The sequence below is a fragment of the Citrus sinensis genome, chromosome 6, assembly GCF_022201045.2.
Source record: "Citrus sinensis cultivar Valencia sweet orange chromosome 6, DVS_A1.0, whole genome shotgun sequence".
Classification (NCBI taxonomy): domain Eukaryota; kingdom Viridiplantae; phylum Streptophyta; class Magnoliopsida; order Sapindales; family Rutaceae; genus Citrus; species Citrus sinensis.
Window position 1 is genome coordinate 4,528,713 of NC_068561.1, and position 24,407 is coordinate 4,553,119.

Below are 24,407 nucleotides of genomic sequence, written 5' to 3' on the forward strand. Positions count from 1 at the left end.
CAGATTCCAGGTTGGTCGGGTTGGGCAGAAATCCATTCGAATTCAATCCGAACTTGTAACCAAATCCGACCCGATCCGATATATATTCAGATTAGATTGGATCGGATTGAAAAATCGAGTTGAGTTTGGTTCGGATCAGATTGGAAAAATGAAAAATTTATGCCCATCATTGGAAAAAAAAATTAATATATTACAGCTTTCTTTACCACTGGTTTTCTTTATCATTAGCTGGTGAACATTAAAATTTACAATTTATATATGATAATAATCACAACATCAAGAAATACCATCAAAATTTCAAAACACAAGGCTTGGGTTGCTGGGTTGAAGTGGAGCTTGGAGGCGAGAAACTTGGCGATAGACAAAGCCACAGATCCGGTGGCTCTGTCTGCAAATGATTGCCGGTTGTTGCGCTACGTCTTTGCGTCAATATCAGTTTGCTTTTGTGACAAAAACCCAATACGTGAAACCCGATTGTGTGAGAAATTCGATTTGTGAAAATTGGAGAGTGAAGACTGAAAAAGAAAAAAGCGAGGCTGTGGAGATTGAAAAGTGAAAACTGGAGAAGAACCAATGAAGAGAGTGAAGCGTGAGGGTGTGAAGTGTGAGCAAAGGCTGCATTGTGTGTGATTTTGTGTGTGTGTGTGGGTGTGTCAGTGTGTGTGTGGAAGGGGGGGGGGGGGGGGGGGGGGGGGGGTGTGTTAGTGTGTTTGAGTGTGTGTCAGTGTGTGCATGTGTTTCACCCCTTGTGTGTGTGTGTTTTGATTTTATTTATTTATTTTTCAATAGCCAAATCCGATCGAATTTTCAAATTGGATCCGATAACAATCTGATCAGGTTAGGTTAATAACTTGATCCGATCCGAACTCGATTATTTTCGGGTCGGGTTGTGTTATTTGCCCAGCCCTACTCATATCATTGGCAGATTCGGGTCAAGTTCTTTTCTTTGGTTCTTGCCAACAAAAAGCATCATGAAGCCTAAATGTTAAAGTTGAAAGTTCAATTGCAAGTTTAAAAGAAGAATATGAAGGACCACCGTCATATAATAAAAGAAAAAGTAAAAAGAATAAACCTAAAAAAAGAAGCTTTTCCATTTTTCATAATAATTTATACGGATAAGATGATCAAAACTCCTCAGATCCATCATGTTATACTATCTATCAAGTAAGAAAATATTAATCTATTTGTATCAATTAAGTCTTATTTTTATTGAATGAAAGAGGAAATTGTCCATAACAGTAGTGTTATGGTTCTTGCGAACAAAAAGCATCATGAAGCCTAAATGTTAAAGTAGAAAGTTCAATTGCAAGTTTAAAAGAAGAATATGAAGGACCACCGTCATATAATAAAAGAAAAAGTAAAAAGAATAAACTTAAAAAAAGAAGCTTTTCCATTTTTCATAATAATTTATACGGATAAGATGATCAAGACTCCTCAGATCCATCATGTTATACTATCTATCAAGTAAGGAAATATTAATCTATTTGTATCAATTAAGTCTTATTTTTATTGAATGAAAGAGGAAATTGTCCATAACAGTAGTGTTATGGTTCTTGCGAACAAAAAGCATCATGAAGCCTAAATGTTAAAGTAGAAAGTTCAATTGCAAATTTAAAAGAAGAATATGAAGGACCACCGTCATATAATAAAAGAAAAAGTAAAAAGAATAAACTTTAAAAAAGAAGCTTTTCCATTTTTCATAATAATTTATACGGATAAGATGATCAAGACTCCTCAGATCCATCATGTTATACTATCTATCAAGTAAGGAAATATTAATCTATTTGTATTAATTAAGTCTTATTTTTATTGAATGAAAGAGGAAATTGTCCATAACAGTAGTGTTGGGAGTACCGTTCTATGTATCGAGCAATTGCACATTTAGGCTGTATCCATCATTCCTACTTGTGGAAGCTAAGCTAGGTGTAAATGTGCACTTATACCATGCTTAATTCAAGCGGACTTTCGCGCGGATTGCTCATAGCTCCTCTTGGATGAAGCTATGGAGTTCAAGTAACTACTCGTGGAACGTCTTGAGTTTCCCTCGGAGAGTGTGGCTTAGTCTTGGATGAGAGCCTTAGATGCTATAGATAAGTCAATGTACTCCCTTTCGAGACTATCAGCTTGTTCTCCCAAACTGTCGAAAGTATCCTCTATTGCGGACATTGAGGCTTCGAGAATAGCAATGCGAGGCTCCAAGGCATTGAGGGAAGTAACCTTGGACTTGTTGTGAGTCTTTACTTGGACACAACCATGAGCTTGATCTTGGGATGCATCTACATTGATGACAATCTCTTGTGAGGTTCTAAGATTTGGAGTGTTGGCTATTGTAAAGGCACCACAATATCAAACTCGTGGTTGGAAGGAGAATAAGTAGTTATCGGGTATTAGAAAAGAGGAAAGACTGAGTGGTATATATTAATTCCCTTGAGGAGAAACTAGTAATCTGCAATTGGTTGGATTGAAATTACAAATTTTTTTTATTGGATTTCACCCATAAAGTAATAAATTAAAAAAAGAAAAGAAAAAAAGATACTTTCTTACTCTCTAACTCACACTACAATAAGAACAAATTATATCGTTGATTGAATTCATTTTGACTAAAAATCTAAAATCACCCAAAACTATCATCAATGTATATAGCTTGTTTAAATAAAACCATAGTATCACATTCAAACTTAAATCCATTAATTAAAAAAATCACATGAAAGCTAGTAAATTCATTTTAAGTTGAATTAACAATTATAGATATGTCATGTGGACAGAATTTTATCTTTTTCTTTACTAAAATTAAATTTTATTTTAAAAATAAAACTTTTTTATTATTTGCGAAACAAAAGAATTCAGGGATGCCGATGTTATTACCCCATTTATATTTCCATTTGTGGCTTCAGAAAAATTTCAGGTACACACCCATGCTGCAAGATTGCTTCTCTTCTCAGCAAGTCTTTGGACTCGTTAAAATTTTTTGTTCATATTCACTCGCATGTCCATTTTCACCCCTCTAGTACTCTTTATTTGCATCCACTGCAACTGAGCTGTTCGTCAGTTTTCTCTGTCGGCGAATTTTTGTAGTTATATGTGACATATAGTTGCAGTGAAACTTAACGGAGTACTCGAGCTTTCTTTCACTCATGGAACTGAAAAGGGATTTAAATGTTCACTCCTGCCGAGCCCTTAAATTACAGATGCTGCCACTCTTATTGTTCTTGTTACTGCTATGCTCTAACCCATCTGAGTCTTTAGAGCTTAACCTTGAAGACAAAGCTTCATTATTGTTGTTCAAATCACTGGTTCAAGACCCGACCCAGAAGTTATCCAGTTGGGTGGGGTCGAATTGCACCAACTGGACTGGTGTAGCTTGCAATTTCCAGACCGGCCATGTTGTCTCTATCAACTTGACCGACACGAGCTTGTCAGGCCAAGTTCATCCCAGATTGTGTAAACTATCATTTCTTGAATTCTTGGTTTTGTCTAGTAATGCTTTTACGGGCAGAATCCCGACATGTTTTGGTGGGCTAAGTGGTCTGAAGACTCTTGATCTTAGTTATAATAAGTTTGTTGGTGTTGTGCCTGATGCAATTATGAAGCTTAGAAACTTGAGAGAACTTATTTTGAAAGGTAATCCAGAGTTGGGAGGTGTTTTCCCTGGGTGGGTTGGGAATTTTTCGATGAATTTGGAAAAACTCGATTTCAGTTTTAACTCATTTTGCGGGGAAATACCTGAAAGCCTGTATTACTTGAAGTCTTTGAAGCATTTGGATCTTGAAAAAAATAACTTAACTGGTAATGTTCATGATTTTTATCAGTCTTTGCTTGTTCTGAATCTTGGGTCCAATAGGTTTTCTGGTACTTTGCCTTGTTTTGCTGCTTCTGCAATGTCTCTAACTGTTTTGAAATTGGATAACAATTCTGTTGTGGGTGGTATTCCTACTTGTATTGCTTCACTACAAGCACTGACACATTTGAATCTATCTCACAATCACTTGAATTATGAGATTTCACCGAGACTTGTGTTTTTTGAGAAGCTTCTTTTGTTGGACTTGAGTTTCAATGATTTATCGGGTCCTCTCCCAAGCAAAATTGCTCAAACCACAGAGAAAGCAGGGCTTGTTCTTCTTGACCTATCTCACAATCGGTTCTCGGGTGAAATTCCCTTAAAGATTACAGAGCTGAAAAGCTTGCAAGCATTGTTTCTTTCTAACAATCTTCTGATTGGCGAAATCCCTGCAAGGATTGGAAACTTGACATATCTTCAAGTCATTGATCTGTCGCACAACATGTTGTCGGGATCAATTCCTTTGAACATTGTTGGGTGTTTCCAGCTGCTGGCATTGATAGTCAATAATAACAACCTTTCTGGTGAAATTCAACCTGAACTTGATGCTCTGGACAGCTTGAAGATATTAGATATAAGCAACAATCAGATATCTGGTGAGATACCGCTAACTTTGGCAGGTTTGAAATCATTGGAGATAGTGGATTTCAGCTCAAACAATCTCTCTGGATCTTTGAATGATGCGATAACCAAGTGGACAAACCTCAAGTATTTCTCTATCGCTCGGAACAAACTCAGTGGAAATCTTCCCAACTGGTTATTCTCATTCCAAGCAATTCAAATGATGGATTTCTCAACCAACAAATTCATGGGCTTCATTCCAGACGGTAATTTTAACTTCAGTTTAAACTTCAATAAAAGTGATATTGGTAGAAGTATGCCTGCAAAGTCATTTGTTTTACCCAGAAGTATGGTGATCAGAATTTCTGTCACTGCCATTGATACAAATGAACTGAGCTTTAACTATCAGCTGTTTTCAGCGGTTGGAATGGATTTGTCTGATAATTTGCTGCATGGTACGATTCCAAAGGGTCTATTCCAACTACAAGGTTTAGAATACCTGAATCTATCATTCAATTTTCTTGATGGTCAGGTTCCAGGTTTGTATAGACTGAGAAGCTTGAGAGCCTTAGATTTGTCACATAATTCATTGACAGGTCAGATACCCGGAAACATTTCAAGTCTTCAAGAGTTGACTCTTTTGAACTTGTCTTACAACAGCTTCTCAGGATTTGTTCCCTGGAAACAAGGGTATCAAAAATTTCCCGGAGCTTTTGCTGGAAACCCAAATTTGTGTCTGGAATCCTCACATGGAGAGTGTAACAGGACAAGCCTTCCACTGGTGCCTGGAAAGACCTTAAGAGAAGAAATGACTGAGGGACCGATTTCCATCTGGGCATTTTGTTTGAGCTTCTTTGTTAGCTTCTATCTGGGTGTTGTAGCCCTGTTTTGTTCAGCACGGACAAGAAGATACATTCTCCAGACAAAAGTTTGATCTAAGCTGCCCGGAACAATGAAAAACTTCTGTTGTACATTCACATTTATCTTTCTTATTAGGATAATTTCCTTCTTTCATTAATGTTACAATTAGTTATCAACTTGGCTATGCCAAAATGGTATTCTGAAGGTTTTGGATGCTCTTATTTCTGCAATTGGGTTTATGTCTGCGGTACATTTGCTTGTTCTCACATGAAACTTATTGCTTACTAGATGAGACTAGCATTATCCAATACAGAGCTTGATTCTAAGGCTTAGAAAATGGCATTGATTACTATGAGCAGTAGAAAATGGCATTGATTACTATGAGCAGACACATTTTTAACTTCCAGTACTCACAATAAGTCATTTATCAGATTACTTGTGAACATTACCCACAGTCAAGAACTTGCAAAATGTACAAGATCTCTTCAGAATGAGCTTTTCTTTCCTATAATGGGGCTATAAAGATGCCCGAATTCGCAATAAAGTAGCTATATTTTGAAGACAACCCCAAAAAAAATTTAATACAAATCAAAGCTGTCTACTTGCAATGGTGCAATGGAGGCCAAAATTGCACCAGAAAATACACTGGATCATGGAAGTTCCTGATTTGCTTGTATGGATTAGATAGGCAGAAGATTTGCCAGCACAATGGTGGAAACCCCCATGATTCATGGCTGAGCACTCCCATCTGGAAAAACTCTCGGTTGCTAAACTAAAACCATGATTTGTCTCAAATACACCATGGTGGTATGACTTAATATCTGATTGGCCCTTCCAAGCTCCCTGATGCAAACTGGCAACAAGGAGAAAGAGAAGTGACTGAACCGTAACAAAAATCAAATTAACATGCAAAGTGCACTTAACTGATTATCTTGTTGTTAATGTTGACGTTTCTTCTGTTTTTTGAGCGAGATGAGAGGAAAACATGAAATGACTATGATGACCGTGCAAGAAAAGCATTTGCAGATCTCAACAAAATTACAACATACTGAAAAAGTACCTAGAATTTTTGCTACAAATAGAATCCCACAAATATGGAAAATGAAGAATCTGAAAACTGGACCTCAATCATAAACTCAATGCTTAGATTTGACATAATACTATAAGTTTACCTGTTGAACAATTGGATTGGATGATGATGTGAATTCATGGGTCATTCCTTGCCAAACAATCTTACCCTCGTAGAGGAATATCAACCTATATAAAAAAAAACTTCTTTGTCAGGAGCTACCGCACCAAGAATTATAACTACATCTATATGTCCAAATATTTGGAACAAGCATAACCTGTCAACAGCTCTTCTAATGGTACTATGTTGGTGAGTAACAACCACGTAGGAAGCAATATTACCAGGGTTCGCAAGTCCATTTTCACCTTTCTTATGAACGGAACGGATCAGATCTTCAACTACAGTGGATGCAATGGGATCAAGGCCAGCCGTAGGTTCATCATACAACAGCACCTGCACAGGAATGCGAAAGATTCAGGAAACAGTTCTTAACCTGATTTTCAGTGTAAGCTTGCTAAACAACAAACAAAATAATGCAACAAATTCAGGATCCATGACTTGCTTAGTCAGCACAAACGGCAAACATGCTAGTTTTCAAAAGCTTGGTCTGTAATTGACCGGGCTCTGAAAGATCTATAAACTATGAAATGATCTTAAGTTCAATACTAAACAAATCCATGACTTGCCTAGTCAGCACAAATGGCAAACATTCTAGTTTTCAAAAGCTTGGTCTGTAATTGACCGGGCTCTGAAAGATCTATAAACTATGAAATGATCTTAGGTACAATACTTAACAAATCACCCATGATTGTTTCTTCTGCCTGGCTGAGATTATTTTTAATGGTCTACGGCAGAACCCTGTAGATCTCATCAAGTATCTAAAATGCTATCTTCAAGTGTGGTAGGGGAGGAAGTCCATGGAGCTATCAGAAAGAATTTTTATACTTGATAAGTCTAAAATGGAGGAGACGCATTTTTTTTTCTTTTTGAAGTTTTCATTAATTATAGGAGAAATTAATGTTATTTTATCCAAGTGGTTGAAGTTAAAATTGTAAACATATTGTTTATGCTCTTATAATGTACTAAGTAACAAGAATATGGATAGGTTCCATTTAAGCCTTACATTCTATGGTTCAAATTTTTAGCCAACCGAACTGATCCGGTAAACACACAGATACATTAATAACCAGCACAAGAGTCGATATATAAGCAAAAGGCACAGCATTAAGTAACTTTGTTATTTATTAAATTATTATTTCAGAAATTACCAAAACCAAGTTTGTACAGAAAGATTTTTCAACTAATCTACAAACCTCTGGCTCCACTGATTCCTTTGTGTTATCGAAAATTATGGATCGAGCTAAAGCAACTCTTTTCTTCATTCCACCAGACAACTCAGATGGTAAGCGATCCTCAACTCCCTGGATCCAAGGCTCAGTCAGATCTTATCATGAATCAATTTTGGGAAAGATGAAAACAATCCAATTACCCAAGGCTCAGTCAGATCTTATCATGAATCAATTTTAAGAAAGATGAGAACAATCCAATTCTACGCAGAAAGATATAAACATACCTTTAATCCAACAGCAGCCAAATTTTCCTTCACAAGCTCTGAAATTTGTTCATCACGCATCTTCGAATTTTCATACCTATAATGAACAAAAATGAAGCAACTCAAGTTCTTACTACAAAAATACCTCAAGACAGCAATATCATATTATCAGTCCCAAATCCTCAGTATTAAGAAATAAAAAAGTTAAGAATTTCAAAGATAACTCGATTGTCTCTTACAGAAGGAAACCAACATTTTCCCGGACAGTCAATGAGTCAAAAAGAGCCGCACTTTGGAAAACCTGTTGTAATAAATAAACACACATGCCCGTATGACTAGGAGTACAATAGCACAAAAGACCAATCAACATGCATGAGTTAAAAAGACATTTACCAATCCAATCCGAAGACCAGATATCTCCTCATCGCTAATCAAACCAGCTCTCTTCCTACCTCGAATGTAAACCTCTCCCTGGGAATCAGACAAATGAGACATGTTACTAAAAAAATAAAAAAATAAAAAAATAAAAAAATAAAAAATAAAAACTCATTTGTAGATAACCTGATTAAGAGAATAGAACTAGGGTACCTAAAAAGTGGAACATAAAAGACTACTCCAATGAATTACCTTGTCTGGAGCAAGAAGCCCAGCAATAATCTTTAAAATCGTTGATTTCCCAGTGCCTGAAGGCCCTATTATACCAACAGCTTCACCATGTCTAATCTGTCCACATAAGAATAGAGAAAATGAAGATCATTTACAAGGATAGAGAGGGAAAAGGACATAGTTAATGCTATTATAGAGAAAATAACTAATGGAGTGATACATTAAAATCATAAATGAAGAAATGGAAACTTGTAAATAGATTCCTTAGCTTATCACTCAGAAAAGGAGTCATAATGCATTTACAAGAAGAAGATTTTAAATACAGGGTAGATTAAATCTTGGCAGTAGTTCTCAGGAATACTTCAATTTAAAAAAATGGGCAATCCCTTCAACAGAAAATAATGAGATCTGGTCCACTTAAGAATGGAGGCTTCTCAAATTTTTTTACATTCAATTACCTTCAAATAAATATGATTCTAAATTGAACCCCCCCCAAAAAAAGCTTTGAAATAAACAAATATACACTAAAATACACAATTCTTAGCAACTTATAATCAAGAACATCGTCTAGCTACCACGATTTATATAAGAATAAATTTTATCATTATCCCTTCAAACTAAAGCTACCGAATAAGGCCTGTCTTCTTTGTTCAATGTGTTTCTGATTTTCTCCACTTATCCCATGGAATTGAGTGTTTATTGCTGAAATCTCCATGTACTTTTTGTAAACTAGCTCTAGCTGAAAAGCCGAAGATATAAAAAATTCCCGTCAAAAAACTTGAGTCCAAACTCGAGTCCTAACAACAAGTATAAATGCAGCAACAACACAGTCCAAAAAACCAAACTCTATTGTCAAACTTAGATGGCTGCAGTCATTTGAAATAGCTAAGACCTTTATTCATTGATAGTATTTGAGATGATAAGGTAGGAAGATAGACAAGATTTGGTATTGATTCTTCCTTGGTTTTCTGGAGCTTTTCCATGCTTCACGGTAAAAAGAGTAGTTAAAAAACTTTGAATCTAAAAAGTATCCCCAAAGATGATATCATGACCCAGCATATATTATCGGCTTTGGAAGAACGATTGACAAGATAATCATATCATTCAAAATAGCTAATACAACCGGATTATTGGTCGTCTTAGTAACGTCTATGGCAGTCTAATTCAGACATAAAAAGTTACATTTACTACTACAAGGATCACGCAGTTTTAGGAGTACAAGGCATGCCAGCCTTTCTACTACCAAAATATTAAAAGCCAGTTTGGTATGGAGCCAAAATTTGTATAGGCTTCCTAACTAGTGCCTCCAAAAAGCAACTGTAAACATCTCATGAGGCAACAGGTATGAACAACTAGTTCAACGGTTAATTGTAGAATAAGAAATTTTGTTATGTCATGATCACCTCAGCAATTCTCTACATATAAATAGGACAGTAGGTCATTTATTTGGTGGACTAATACAGCTGTAAATCAACTCAAGGCATTGAATAAATACTCTTGAAAGTGTTCTAGTACTTGTTCTCAACTCTCTCTACTTTCTTTCCAACGGAACACCTTAAAGTCTCAGGAAAACAATGAAGGAAATTCAGAACTCCTTTACTATGCTTAAGGAGTAGTCAAATGCAAAGAGTAGTTAGGCATTTGATAACTTCTTTATAAAAGTGCCATACATTCTACGGCATTTGATAACTTCTTTATAAAAGTGCCATACATTCTACAAGAAAATTATATACCTATGGTGAATCTCATTACTAAACATTGAGATAGTACATAATGACTAACACAATACATTAAATATAATACGGATATATGATAGAATTACATTAATTTCTTCAAGGATATATTTTAACTTTCATGCTGTACGCCAAGATAGTTTTGGAAGTGTATTTGATGAACTCTCAATTTCTGATTTCAAAAAGCAATCCTTTCCAAAATCAAAATCATATGTAGAAGGGGATTTTTTTGCCATTAGTGATGTTTAAAATACTTTAACAGTTCAATTTTAGCTTCTCAAAAACACCTTTAAAACTGCTGCTACTCCATTTCAAACTGGCCTCAATCACAACAAGATAAAAAAGCAGTACCAGGTTCAAGTAGACCTACATCCAAATGGGAAGACCATTTAAAAAATATAGTCAAGAATGGCTAAATTACACTCAGAATTAAACTTTCTATTCTTTTTATTACTTCATGTATTTTGAGTTCACTTATTCTTTAAGTTCCTTCATGAAAAGTTTTCTTCTTGACGAAATCTCATAACATCTCTCACTACCTAAACATAAAGCAGCTGATTCCTAACCATCCAACAGAATAAAACAATCAAGAAGGGTAGTTCAAAAGCAAGGCATTTGATACAAAATTTACAAGCTCAGAACTAATGTTAATTTCATGGTGTCATTTTTATTAAAATTATGAAATTATTCACATATGATACATACACAATGCATGTTGCGCAGATGCAATCTACCACATTCAAATAAAATTCACCTTGAAGCTCACACCTCTCAATATATGCTTTTCCCCAAATGACTTGTAAACATTCCGACAATCGATGAGAACATCACCATCATCCTCGGGTTCGAATAAGGTATTTACATTCTCTGATTTAGATGAATCCTTCAAAACATCATCCATGTAGCCACAATTGTAAACATATCCAAATAAAATATTTCAAACATATAACGAAACAAATAAAAATACCCAATTGACGATCAAACATATTAATAACCATTGAACTAATAATCCCAAAGAGAAGAATTGTTACATTGAATTTGGTGGCAGGGAATCCATCAGTGCCCAAGTCCCTTGGAGGCGCTACACAAGCACAAACAACTTTTCTCTGTTCTTCTTTCGCCTTATAACAGAACGAATTGACCGGTTTTTTGTCCGAATTAGCAAGTCTAGATAATCGAGAACTAACACTTTTTGTTGCGAGAGGAAATAACAGTGAACCAGATGAAGATAAAGAGACCATTTTCGGTGTTTATAATTGTAAAGCAGACGCAGATTGATATTTGGTCTAAAAACCACAAAATGAAAAAAATAAAATAATCAATGGAAGTTCACATAAAAAGTGGTTTTCGAAGCATTTCGACTACTGGGTTTTGATAATTTTGTGATTTAAAAGCTGCCCTGATAAATCAATTGACAAGAAATAAGAAAACTAAATCAGGTGAAAGGTGGTGCTTCACAAGTCTCAAAACGTGGCTCTAACGTGTGTCAAATGCCCACGTTTATTCAAAATTTATGTGCTCCAACTGCACATGCCTAATTTTGATCCTAATTACAGAAATGCCCTTTTTAAAAACATTTGGGATGCATTTATCCCACTGTATTATATATTATTATTTAATGGGAATGTATCCGATTAAGTTATATTACATTAGCGCTATATTATATTAATGTTGTATAATATTTAATGTTATATTGAATTATATTAATTTTTATCTATATCTCATTTAGTGTTACATTATTTTATACTCCACTATATTAATTTTTTTTGATCAATTTAAATTATTTTTAAAAAAATATTTACTATTATGAAAATCTTAAATAATTGAGAAAAATATTGTATGCGGAAGTTTTAAATTTTAGAGTTTGTTACATTAATTTTCTTTACCCAGATAATAAAAGTAATAGATTTCATAATTTTCAACAGTATGACATTTGTTTTTTTTGGCATTCCCCAAAACTGCATCTTTGGAAAGAAAATCCAACAAATCAAATAAACCAACCTTTATTAAATAGTTAAAACATATTATTCTATTCAAAATTGTAGATCAATTAAACTTTAACTGCTTGTCAATAAAAGCATGCGATTGCATTGGCAAGTGATGTGGAAATCACTATCAATGTAATGTTGTGGAAAAGCACATTAAGAGAAACAAATTCCCAACTAGAAGGATACAAAAAGTGTTGGAAATTATGAGGTATTTCAAAATACAAAAGTTAATAATGCACATATAGCCTTCACACTTGAGCTTACGGGCTTGACCCATTTCTTAGCCACTTGATGAAAGCTTATATATTCATTATTTTAGATTGAAAAATTCAGTTTTAAACTGACTTGAATTGGTCAAACTAAGCATATCTACATGCCAGAGGTTGTGGCTTGTTTTTAGCACTATAGGTCTATAGTTGCTTGATATCCGATTTTAAAATTAGTTTCATGCACTAATTCGGGGCAAAATTCAAGGGGATGACTATTGTAATTCAAGACTATAAAAAACTAGCTGCAGTGACTGATTGTGAGTGAAAAAAAAATTCTTATCATCTGCTCCATCTTTATTAAAGCTATACACTTTACCTAGAAAAACAAATAAAATTAGTTATTTGAATCAACTATAGTTTGGAGCGTACCATTGCAGTTAGAAAGCATTGAATCCTGGAAGATCAGATTGTCTTTCATTCCTTTAGGCACCCAAAAATTATCCGAGAAGGGGCAAAATCTATTCTTTAAGGGCAGTGCTTCATTGGCACACCTTGGCTTTCTAATTTCATCACTTTATGTGTTTGTGTTTATTAATTATTGTTCTGCAGCTTCTACATTTACCAATTAGATTATTCGAAGAGTTGTTCAATCGAGCAAAAGTGAAGCTACTGGATAATTGAATAAACTTGATTTGCTGCAAATTTTTGTTAAAGTTGAAAGAGTTCTTGGTGGCCGGAGGATTTAGCTTCTGAGCTTTTTACTTGCTGAAATTTTACAAATATCAAAATTCATTATTCATGTAACAGCTTAAGGAACATACCCTTAACATCAAAGTGAGTTATGAAAATGTTCTAGCTCCTACAACAACTCCTGCCATGGCTTCCTCATCTTCTTCCATTGTTGTTGCACTTACCACTGCCAAGAATTTGCCAGATGTGTAAAAAATATAACCTTTTAATAGAGACCATTTCAAGCACTAGCAAGATGAAATTCACGACATTTTGGATGTGCACAACTTGGCTGAATATCTGACCTTATCTCCCTCAGAAGAAGACTGTGAAGACTTTGAAGACTTTGACAACAAAATGAAAACTTGAACTGCAAATAATAAGATTTGCAGGCACACGATTTTAAGTGCCCTTTCAAGCAACCTCTATGACATATACTACACTTACAAGAAAACAAGAAAGATACCCTATGAGTTATGGAGGGACAATAAGCCAAGTTTATCATACCACAAAGTGTAGGGGTGCCTAGTGAAGGTTCTTAAACCAGCACCTAAAAGAATTAGGTTGGGACTTAAAACTATTGACTGTTTATATATAGGGTATGCCCAGAACAATTGTAGTGAATTGATCTGCCTTACTTCCTAGCAAGATCAACTACTACCCAGGACCTTGAGCAGGATAAAACCAAGTTGCTGATTTGCAAGACTAAATCTAGAGAACTTAAGTAAGAATTCCCAGAAACAAGAACCAAGATTCAAGATCAAGTTTAAAGAAAACCAACAAGAAAAACAGAGAGATATTTACGTGGTTTGATTTTAGAATGACTCAACCTACATCCACGGGAGAAGCTTTTTGATTGGCTTTTATTGATTAACAATGGAGAATTTGTTACAGAGTAATACCAGAGATTACAGAGAATTATTTAGAACCAATTCTTTTCCCTCTCTTATTCTTATCTCTCAAGAATCACACACTAAAGGGAGCCTGTTACTTAGCTTCATAACTGCATCAATAACAAGAATCATGACTTCAAATTGCACAACTTGCTGACATGTGGATAACGTAAATAATGACTCCAAGCTGTGGCAGATCACATGACTCTCACATATATCACCTAAGTGATGCTCAAAACGACATGTCTAAATCTCTGTTTTGAAGTTAATTGGTTAGAAATGAAACAAGTGCTTCTCCACGTGACTTCAGCATATAATATCCACACATAAAACGCTGTCGTTTCAACCTCCAAAGTTTGATTCACTAATATCCTTCACAATAGTGCAACTTATAGATTCTTAGTCCAAGAGATAAGGGATATTCGTTTGAGGCGGATACCATCATTGAGTTTAAGAATACTGAGTTCTTTGAATCAAATTTTTCCTAAGAAAACTAATATTAATTATTTACTTAAAAAAGAATCAATTGGTGATCCTCTTGAGAGTTCAAATGTTGAACTAAGGAGAAGTAAAAGGATGAAATGGGCACTAGTTTTAGTGAATACTACTATGTTTTTCTTGTTGAAAATAATCCTCAACTTTTAGAGAAGCAATGGCTTCTTGTGATGCACCTCTGTGGAGAGAAGTAATTAATACCGAGTTGGATTCCATTATGAGCAATCATGTATGGGAGTTGGTTGATTTGCATGCAGGTACTAAACTTATAGGGTGCAAATGGATTTTTAATAGAAAATTGAAAGCTGATGGATCAATTGATAAATATAAGGCAAGATTAGTTGTTAAAAGGTTCTCATAAAAGAAAGACATAGATTACTTTGATACATGTGCTCATGTGACGCGGATTACATCCATTAGAGTTTTGATTGAACTTGCTATAATTCATAACTTATGTATTCATCATGAATGTTAAAACTGCCTTTTCAAATGGAGACCTCGATGAAGAAATATACACAAGTCAACTTGAGTGCTGTGTAGTACTAGGCACTGAGCATAAGGTATGTAAGCTAGTTTAGTCATTATATGACTTAAAACAAGCACCAAAATAATGGCATGAGAAATTTGATCAAGTATTAGTATCAAATGGATATATGATCAATGATTCAGATAAATGTATATACTTTAAATCCATTGGCAATACTAGTTATGCGATCATTTGTCTCTATTTTAATGACGTGCTTATCCTAAGTCCTAATTTGGGAATGATAAATGAGACTAAGAGGATGTTTGCAATGATAAATGAGACTAAGAGGATGTTTGCTTCTACTTTGATATGAAGGATATGGGAGAAGCAAATGTCATATTAGGCATCAAAATCACTAAGACTAGTGATGGTTTTAAATTATCACAGGAACTATATATTGAGAAAATGTTGAAAAGGTGTGTGTATTATAATGGAAAATCAGTCTCTACACCCTATTATGTAAATACCCACCTTAAGAAAAATCTAAAATATAGTGTTGATCAATTGAGATATACCCAAATCATTGGTGGCTTAATTTAATTAATGAATAGTACAAGGCCTGACATTGCATATGCTGTAGTCAGACTAAGTATATATACTCAAAATCCGAGTAAAGATCATTGGGCTGCCATATTAATTATGGACTCAATTATAACAACAATCCACCAGTGCTAGAAAGGTATAACGATGGAAATTGGACTTCAGGGTCCGGTGAAATCAAATCCACTAGTAGTTATATATTTACTCTAGATGAACGTGTTGTGCCTTGGAAATCCTCCAAGTAAATATGTATAACTCGTTTTGCCATGGAGTCCAACGTAATTGCCTTAGAAACGGCATGTACTAAGGCTGAGTGATTAAGAAACCTCTTTTCAGATCTTTTCATTTTTTCTCACCCTCCTAACCCAATGTCTATACATTATAATTGTTAGCCCACTATTGCTAAGGCAAAAAGTAAGATTTATAATAGGAAAAAAGCAATTTGTTAGCCCACTATACGTCTAAAACATAATATTATAAAACAATTGTTAGAATCTAGGGTAGTGACCCTAGATTTTATGAGGTCAGAGTCAAATTTGGCCGATCCTCCGACAAAACCACTAAACAAGAGGTTAATAGTAAGTATGTCGAGGGGTATGAGACTTTTGTCTAGAACAAATGACAAGAGTAATGGTAACCCTACTTATGTGATTAGAGAACCCGTGAAGTAGGTCCATAAAGATAATAACAAATCACTTGTTTTCTGGTGGCACTATCGATTTATATATTTGAGTCCTCCCTATGGCGAGATAATTGCTAATTGCAGTGATTTATGTTAAGCTATTATGCTCTTTATGAACTCTATAGCGTACTTTTTGTATAGTGGTGTGTCTAAACTGCAGAATACACTTGATGGAGGTTCACCTATATGAGTGTGGAATTGGGTCGATTCCTATGAGAGATAGATAGGTATCTTTAGAGCACTCATGAAAACCAGGAAGGCATAGGGCTATTAAAGTGCCAAACTACTGAACAACAATGTCTTGATATAATTTAGTGTGAGCTTCTAATCCTCTGACTCACAAAATAGGAATTTTGGTACATAGAGACTATATGTTTCACCAAATTCCTATGAAACATGATTAGTTGTTCAATGATTGGTTTATAGCCTGAAAGGCACCAACTCACGAGCATTAAATTCTAATATTCCAATAAAGTGTATATAAGTGTCAAGTGTGTTTTGAAATTTGAGGGAGATTGTTGGAAATTGTGAGGTATTTCAAAATACAAAAGTTAATAACGCATATTTAACCTTCACACACGAGCTCATGAGCTTGGCCCATTTCTTACCACTTGATGAAGCTTATATATTCATTATTTTGGATTGAAAAATTAGTTTGAAATTGATTTAAATTGGTCAAGCTGAGTATATCTACATGCTAGAGGCTGTCGCTTGTTTTTAACACTGTAATTGCTTTATATCTAGTTTTAAAATCAGTTTCATGCCCTGATTCGTGGCAAAAATCAAGGGGATGACTATTGTAATTCAAGGCTATAAAAAGCTAGCTGCAGTGACTGATTGTGAATGAAAAAAAATTTCTTATCATCTTCTTCATCTTCATCGAAACTATACACTTTACTTGGGAAAACAAATTAAATTAGTTGTTTAAATCAATTGTAGTTTAGTGCGCCATTATAGTTGGAACACCATTGAATCTTGGAAGATTAGGCTGTTTTTCATTCATTTACACACTCGGAAATTATCCGAGAAGGGCAAAATCTATTTTTTAAGGACAATGCTTCATTGGCATGCCTTGGCTTTCTTATTTATGAAATTCTAGTTATGCAACCCAAGAGGGGGGTGAATTGGGATTCTAAAAATTATTCAATTCTAAAACAAAATATCATGTAAATCTAAAACGAATTTAAAGTAATAACAATTAAATCAATCACAATATAAAAAGATAAGGGAAGAGAGATTCAAACACGAAGATTTTACATGGTTCGGCCAACCTCGCCTACGTCCACGCCTCCAAGCTTTCCAGGCTTGACGATTTCACTAAGCAAGCCTCCAAGGCTTCAAATGCTTACACTTGACTTCCAAGGTGTCAATGAAACTTTACAACAAGAGATTATCCCCAATCTCTTAACCCAAGTGTATCCCAACACTTACAATCACTCAAAGTAAAAGATTACAAATTGTTTTTCTCTCACACAATATTTAAGATTACAAATCAATGCCCAATGTGTAAATAGATGAAGTAAGAATGTGTTTAAAGCTCTATGAAGATTGTATTCTCGAATATAAGCTCAGTGGTAGTGTTGTGATCAATCTCTATTTGAATTTGAATGAGCTTATTTATAGTTGGAGGTGAAAAACTAGCTGTTACAGACTATCTGCCCGAAAACGGTTTGCCGTTAACCATTAATAGTTAACTGTTTAGGTTGGTCAAAGTTACCGTTGGGCCAAATTTCAAATAAACGGTTTACCGTTTAGGCTTACCCTTTCGCCGTTAAATTTTGTAGACCTGCAAGATAAACTTCAGCTATCCGTTTACACTAAACGGTTAAAGATTTGCACGAAATGACTTTTCTGGAATTTATCAGTGAGTCGTTTATCATTAACAATTCGCCGTTTGTTTTCAGTAACATGCAAAACAAATTAGCCTTATCCGTTTCTATTAAACAGTGCCAGATGAGTACAATCTTCCATTCTAAATTTTATCGGTTAATTATTTAAAGGGAAATCGGTTTACCATTAAATTCGAGTAGCCTTCCTAGCATTTTGTATTTTCTATTTTTCTGAACCGGTTAGAGCTTAAGCAATTTGTTAGTCTTTGGTTTTAATCGATTAACCATTTAAAGGAAAATCGGTTCACCATTTGTTTCCAGAATCACAGTTTTAGCCAGATATTGCAGAGAATCATTTTCGAATTTGAAATATAACAATTATCCAACTTTTATGAATATAATTGGAATGATTATAAGGCTTTTGTTTATTAATGAATAGCTCCAACATTTTAATTAAAAAAATATTTAAAGTTTATTATCATCAAAATCAATATTATGAACATATACATGTTAACATTCTCCCCATTTTTTATGATGACAAACTTCATTCAATATTTTGCTCCCCCTTAATATATGCTCCCCCTAGATGTATGACCAATTTAAAATTATGTCCAATAAACATATTTTTGCTCAAGGAAACATTTAAAAAACAAAATTCATTTTAAAAGTGAATTATACAAATTATAATTTTTATTCTTATTAATCATTATCTCCTATCTCCCCCTTTTATCATTATACAGGAGCATTAACATAATCTATCCCCCTTCATCATTAAAAAGAAAAGAAAGAAAAGAAAAACGTAAAGTATAGAGTTGAGAAAACAATTACCCAGATTAGGCAAGCAAAAATTTTGGCAGAGTTTCCCCTTAAAATAGAACAAATCCTCTAATACAAAATGAGATTAAAACACTTCCAAATATATTAACAAGTATCCATATACCAACAACTCCATCATCAAACATCAAATCATTTAACATGAAGAACATCACAAAAATAATCCATAATCAAAATCATAGAGAAGTAGCAATGTATACTAAACAAAATATAAATAGCAACACATAAAGAAACAGAATATGAAATGTATGTGCGAATATAAGAGTTAGAAACTAAGAAGGTGGTGAAGATGTGCTCCCCGGATCATAACCAAAATAATAAAGAAGAGTGCGCTGTCCAGCTATGAGCTCAAACTGCTGGAAGGTCTGAAACTGAGAGCGTAGCTGTTGCTGGTCGTGAGAGAGAGTGTCCAATCGGTCTAGAATCAGCTGCTGCCTCTCAGAAATCCTGCGAACATCATCAGCCAACTGCTGCAAAGTATCCGAAATTGGGGGCTGAACAGAAGCTGAAGACTACGCGGGAACAAATGATGGCTTAGGAGCGGAAGGCTGCACGGGAGTTGGAGGTGCTGCAGAAGTGGATGAAATATCAGCATCCATTTCACGCTCCTCTGTATCAGAATCAGATGGAGGTTGGGGAGCAGAACAACGATGTGAAGGTGGAGGATGAGCTCTTAGTCTAAAATATGGAAGTTGATCGGGAGAATAAACATTGTTAAGCATCCGATCATCCTCTGGAGCAATCAAAGTATCCTAATTTTTGGAGGTGTCAGTCTTGATCCATTTTCCATTCCGTCTAGAAAATCCAATACTAAACATGGCCTCCGGATCAATTCGTTTGGTCTCCGTATAACTTGCATCTAGAAGAGGCACCTCAAAGCATTGCAGTATCTTAGTAATGATATCGCCATACGGAAGCAAGCAGTGGTTAACTGAGGGAGTACTCAGCATATGCCTCACAATAATATAATAAGCCAATGTCTAACCTTGTGACCTCATCCGAGTGACCCTTCCTAGGTGTAATGATATACTTTAGAATGGTGTGGAGGATACGCACTTGAAGAGGTAACAATTGAGACCGAAAAGGTAAATTGCAAATGTCATTAGTCAAGTCCCGACGACGACAAATATTTCGGACACCAAGATGATGAGCAAAACTACTAAATGAGAGGGCTTTCTTGGATGTATATATTCAATGGCCATTATTAGAAATTCCTAGAATATTGTTCAAAAGATCAACATCAAATTCAATAGGGACACCCCCAACCTGAGTAACAATCTTATCTAAGCGAGTTGAGAAAATTTCCATGTTTGAATAGAAAACTCGCACTAAATTTGGATAAACGCGGTCATCAAAATCAATGGCACACTCCCAAGGTTGAAGCATATCCCTAACACTTTTACCATACACAATTAAGGTTCTAAAATCTTATATGTCAACATAATAATAATCAAGTACCTTTCTACCATTGAAGCGGTCCTCGAAACGCTTGGCCAATGAGGGTATAGGGAAATGAATTCTTTCGAATTCAGAGACTGCCCGTGGTGGTATGGGATTCCTTTGAGGCTTATCTTTCCTTCTTCGAGTTCTCCGAGATGACTCAGCCATGGTGAGAAATAAGAAAATTTGAAAGATTTGAGGGAGATGTGAGTGGAAGAAGATGAAACGATTATTTGGTTAAGAATGGGTAGAGGATATAATTTTGAGACTCAATGTGGTCGAAAAAGGACAAGAATCAGGTAAAAAATAATGAAACCTGACCAGCTGCACTTAGGGTTTTGATTTGGGATTTTTCAATTTCAGGCTCGATTTGAAGATTTGAATAAGTGAACGTGATCTGATGATGATGGGAAATGATTTTATAGGTGTGATTTGGCAAGAAAAACAAGAGAAATGAAGGTTTGAGGATAGAGAAAGCTTTGGCTGCGCAACAATGGCTGAAACGGTAAGAGGGCAAATGAAGAAGGAGAAGAAACCCTTGGAACAGTATTATATTTCATGAAAATGGCTAACCGTTTATTTAAACGGTTAGGGAGTAACTTCCAAAGAGCAATTAATAGGAAACGGTAAAAGGTTAATCCGTTAACCGTCAGAGAGTAAATTTACAGACATTATATATATATATATATATATATATATATATATATAATCCAAAAAAAATAACACAAACATATCACTTATAAACATTTCATAGATATCAAAACATCAACCAATCAATTTTAATAGACTCTATATCATTAATAGAAATGTTAATGCGAAAATTTTATCATCTCAAGTTCATGCCGAATTTTTGAAAATTTCTTCGCCAAGAGGTTTTGTAAAAATATCGGCAAATTGTTTTTCTGTAGATATAAACTCTAATGCAATATCTCCCTTTTGAACATGATCTCTCAAGAAATGATGTCTAATTTCTATATACTTGGTTCTAGATTGTTGAATGAGATTCTTTGAAAGATTTATAGCACTAGTGTTATCACACTTAATAGGAACTTGTTCAAGGTTAATGCCATAGTCTCTAAGTGTTTGTTTCATTCAAAGAGCTTGTGCACAACAACTTCTTGCAGCTATATATTTAGCCTTGGTAGTTGAAAGTACAACGAAATTTTGTTTCTTGCTAAACCATGAAACAAGTGAGTGACCTAGAATATGACAAGTTCTACTAGTGCTTTTCCTATCAACTTTGTAACAAGAAAAATTTGCATCCGAATAGCATGTCAAATTTATATGAGTTCCTCTAGGATACCAAAGGCCAAGATCTATAGTTCTACTTAAATAACGGAAAATTCATTTTACAGCAAGTACATGGAATTCCTTAGGACATGATTGAAATCTTGCACACAAACATACACTAAACATGATATCGAATCTACTTGTAGTTAAATAAAGTAAAGATCTGATCATACCTCGATACATTTTAATATCCACTTATTTGCATTTTTCATCTTTGTCAAGCTTGGCTGTTGTGCTCATCGGAGTATTTTTGGTCTTTGAGTCATCAATGCTGAATCTCTTGAGTAAATCTTTCATATACTTGGCTTGATTTATGAAAATTCCTTCCTCATTTTGTTTTATTTGCAGCCCAAGGAAGTACTTCAACTCTCCCATCATACTCATTTCAAATTCATTACTTATACAAGATGAAAATTCTTTACACAATAATTCATTAGTAGAACCAAAAATAATATCATCAACATAAATTTGAACAACAAGAATGTCTTTGTTCTTATGCTTGACAAAGAGAGTAGTATCCGCTTTACCTATTGAAAAATCATTATCTACCAAGAAATTCTTAAGTCTATCATACCATGCTCTAGGTGCTTGTTTTAATTCATACAAAGCTTTAAACAACTTATAAACATGATTTGTAAATTTTTCATTTTCAAAACCAGGGGGTTGTTTTACATACACTTCTTCCATAATATAACCATTTAAGAAAGCACTTTTCACATCCATTTGAAATAAAATGAAATCTTTATAACATGCAAATGCCAACAACATCCTAATTGATTCTAGTCTAACTACGGGTGCAAATGTTTCATCAAAATCAATTCATTCTTCTTGATTGTAACCTTCAGCCACTAATCTAACTTTATTCCTTACAACCACACCAGATTCATCCATCTTATTTTTAAATACCCATTTAGTACCTATGACGGATTGATGTTCCGGTTTAGGAACTAATTCCCACACATTGTTTCTCTCAAATTGATTTAACTCCTCTTGCATTGCCATAATCCAAGATTCATCATTTTCTGCATCCGCAAAGGATTTGGGTTCAATTTGAGAAATGAATGGATTATGCTCACAAGTGTTCCTAAGTGATGATCTAGTTGTATTAGCTCGTGAGAGATTTCCTAAAATTACATTCTTAGGGTGAGAAGAAACATACCTCCACTCTTTGGGGAGTGATTGAGAAGTACCTTCATTTTGCTCTTTATTCGTTTCTTCACGTTGCTCATCTTGATTCCCATGAGGCGCATCCTTTTGGTTATCTTTTGATGACTCTTTTTGTAATTTTTCATCTGCATCATTATCAACAACAACTTTCTCCGTAGAGAAAGGGTTAGATTCATCAAATATAACATGCATAGATTCTTCCACAACTAGAGTTCTTTTGTCATAAACTCTATAAGCTTTGCTTAAGTTTGAATATCCAAGAAAATACCAACATTGAATTTTGGATCAAATTTGCCAAGATTATCTTTTGTATTCAAAATAAAACATTTGCATCCAAAGATTTTGAAATAACCAATGTTGGGTTTTCTATCTTTCCAAAGCTCATATGGAGTTTTATTAGAATTACGTCTTATCAACACATGATTTAAAACATAACAAGCGATGTTAATAGCCTTGGCCCAAAAATACTTAGGCAAAGAATTTTCATTCAACATAGTTCTAGTCATTTCTTAAATTGTCATATTCTTTCTCTTAACAACTTCATTTTCTTGAGGAGTTCTAGGTGATGAAAATTGATGCTCAATGCCAAAATCTTTACAAAAATTCTCAAATGTATGATTTTCAAATTCTCCACCATAATCATTTCTAATACAAGTAATAGAATACCCTTTTTCATTTTGAACCTTTTTACAGAAAATTCTAAATGCATCAAAGGCGTCATCTTTATTAGTTAAGAACAATACCCATGTGTATTTAGAATAATCATCCACAATCACAAATGCATAATATTTTCCATTTAAACTAGCATACCTTGAAGGTCCAAACAAATCTATGTGAAGAAGTTGAAGTGGTTTTGAAGTGGAAATATGATTTTTGTTTTTAAAAGATGTTTTGATTTGTTTTCCAAATTAACAAGCTTCACAAATTCTATCATTTTGAAAACCGATTTTTGGAAGACCTTTGACTAAATCATTTTTCGAAATATTTGAAATCAAATCCATACTTGCATGTCCTAGTCTTCTATGCCATAATCAACTATCATCATGCAATGTTGAAAAACATTTATCAAGAGTAGATGCACATTTTATGTCAATGATATAAACATTACCACATCTATTTCCAACAAATAAGATCTTGCCATCACATGAATTATCAATGACACAACTAAATTTATCAAAAATAACTTTATAACCTTTGTCACATAATTGACTAATACTAATCAAGTTGTGTTTCAAGTTCTCAACCAAACATACATTCTCAATTAGAGTTGAGGAAACTTTACCAACATTTCCAATTCCGAGAAATTTTCCTTTTGAGTTGTCTCCAAAAGATACATCTCCACCATTTTTAATTTTGGTGAAGCTTGAGAACCATGCATAGTTTTCGGTCATGTGCCTTGAGCAACCACTGTCCAAGTACCATTTATTTTTCTTCTTCTTTAAGCCCTGAAGAGAAAATCTCAAGTTTTAGGTACTTAAAACTTTTTGGGTCCTTAAGAGTTAGCAATGGTTCCTTTTGGAACCCAAATGCATTTCACACCATAATATGCATTTCTTCACAAAGTA

At 34.4% G+C, this 24,407-nt stretch overlaps 2 protein-coding genes across 3 annotated transcripts; one reads left to right on the top strand and one right to left on the bottom strand.

Annotated features, from left to right (window-relative positions):
* The first annotated feature begins 2,865 nt into the window (after positions 1-2,865).
* LOC102616114 (receptor-like protein CLAVATA2) lies at positions 2,866-5,490 on the top strand. The gene has a single exon (XM_006480338.4). The coding sequence runs from the start codon at positions 3,135-3,137 to the stop codon at positions 5,331-5,333; it is 2,199 nt and encodes a 732-aa protein (XP_006480401.1). The 5' UTR covers positions 2,866-3,134; the 3' UTR covers positions 5,334-5,490.
* A 252-nt stretch (positions 5,491-5,742) lies between these two features.
* Positions 5,743-11,698, bottom strand: LOC102616401 (protein TRIGALACTOSYLDIACYLGLYCEROL 3, chloroplastic). 2 transcript variants are annotated; one of them, XR_003065901.2, is made up of 10 exons: positions 11,252-11,698; positions 10,975-11,103; positions 8,509-8,604; positions 8,275-8,352; positions 8,121-8,182; positions 7,903-7,978; positions 7,643-7,750; positions 6,695-6,782; positions 6,433-6,517; positions 5,743-6,113 (listed from the first exon to the last, which is right to left on the bottom strand). XR_003065901.2 is itself a non-coding variant. In XM_006480339.4 (10 exons), the coding sequence occupies exons 1-10, from the start codon at positions 11,459-11,461 to the stop codon at positions 6,075-6,077; spliced, it is 1,059 nt and encodes a 352-aa protein (XP_006480402.1). In that variant the 5' UTR covers positions 11,462-11,696; the 3' UTR covers positions 5,743-6,074. The 2 variants fall into 2 exon arrangements, 1 of the variants encoding a protein (XP_006480402.1); XM_006480339.4 differs by having other exon boundaries at positions 6,607-6,782; positions 11,252-11,696.
* Positions 11,699-24,407: the final 12,709 nt, after the last annotated feature.

Coding starts and splice junctions, on each gene's coding strand:
- LOC102616114 (XM_006480338.4), top strand. CDS start 3,135: ATGGAACTGAAAAGGGATTTAAATGTTCACTCCTGCCGAGCCCTTAAA.
- LOC102616401 (XM_006480339.4), bottom strand. CDS start 11,461: ATGGTCTCTTTATCTTCATCTGGTTCACTGTTATTTCCTCTCGCAACA. Junction 7,751..7,902: donor TGGCTGCTGTTGGATTAAAG/GTATGTTTATAT, acceptor CCTTGGATCCAG/GGAGTTGAGGATCGCTTACC. Junction 6,114..6,432: donor CCAATCCAATTGTTCAACAG/GTAAACTTATAG, acceptor CCTTGTTGCCAG/TTTGCATCAGGGAGCTTGGA.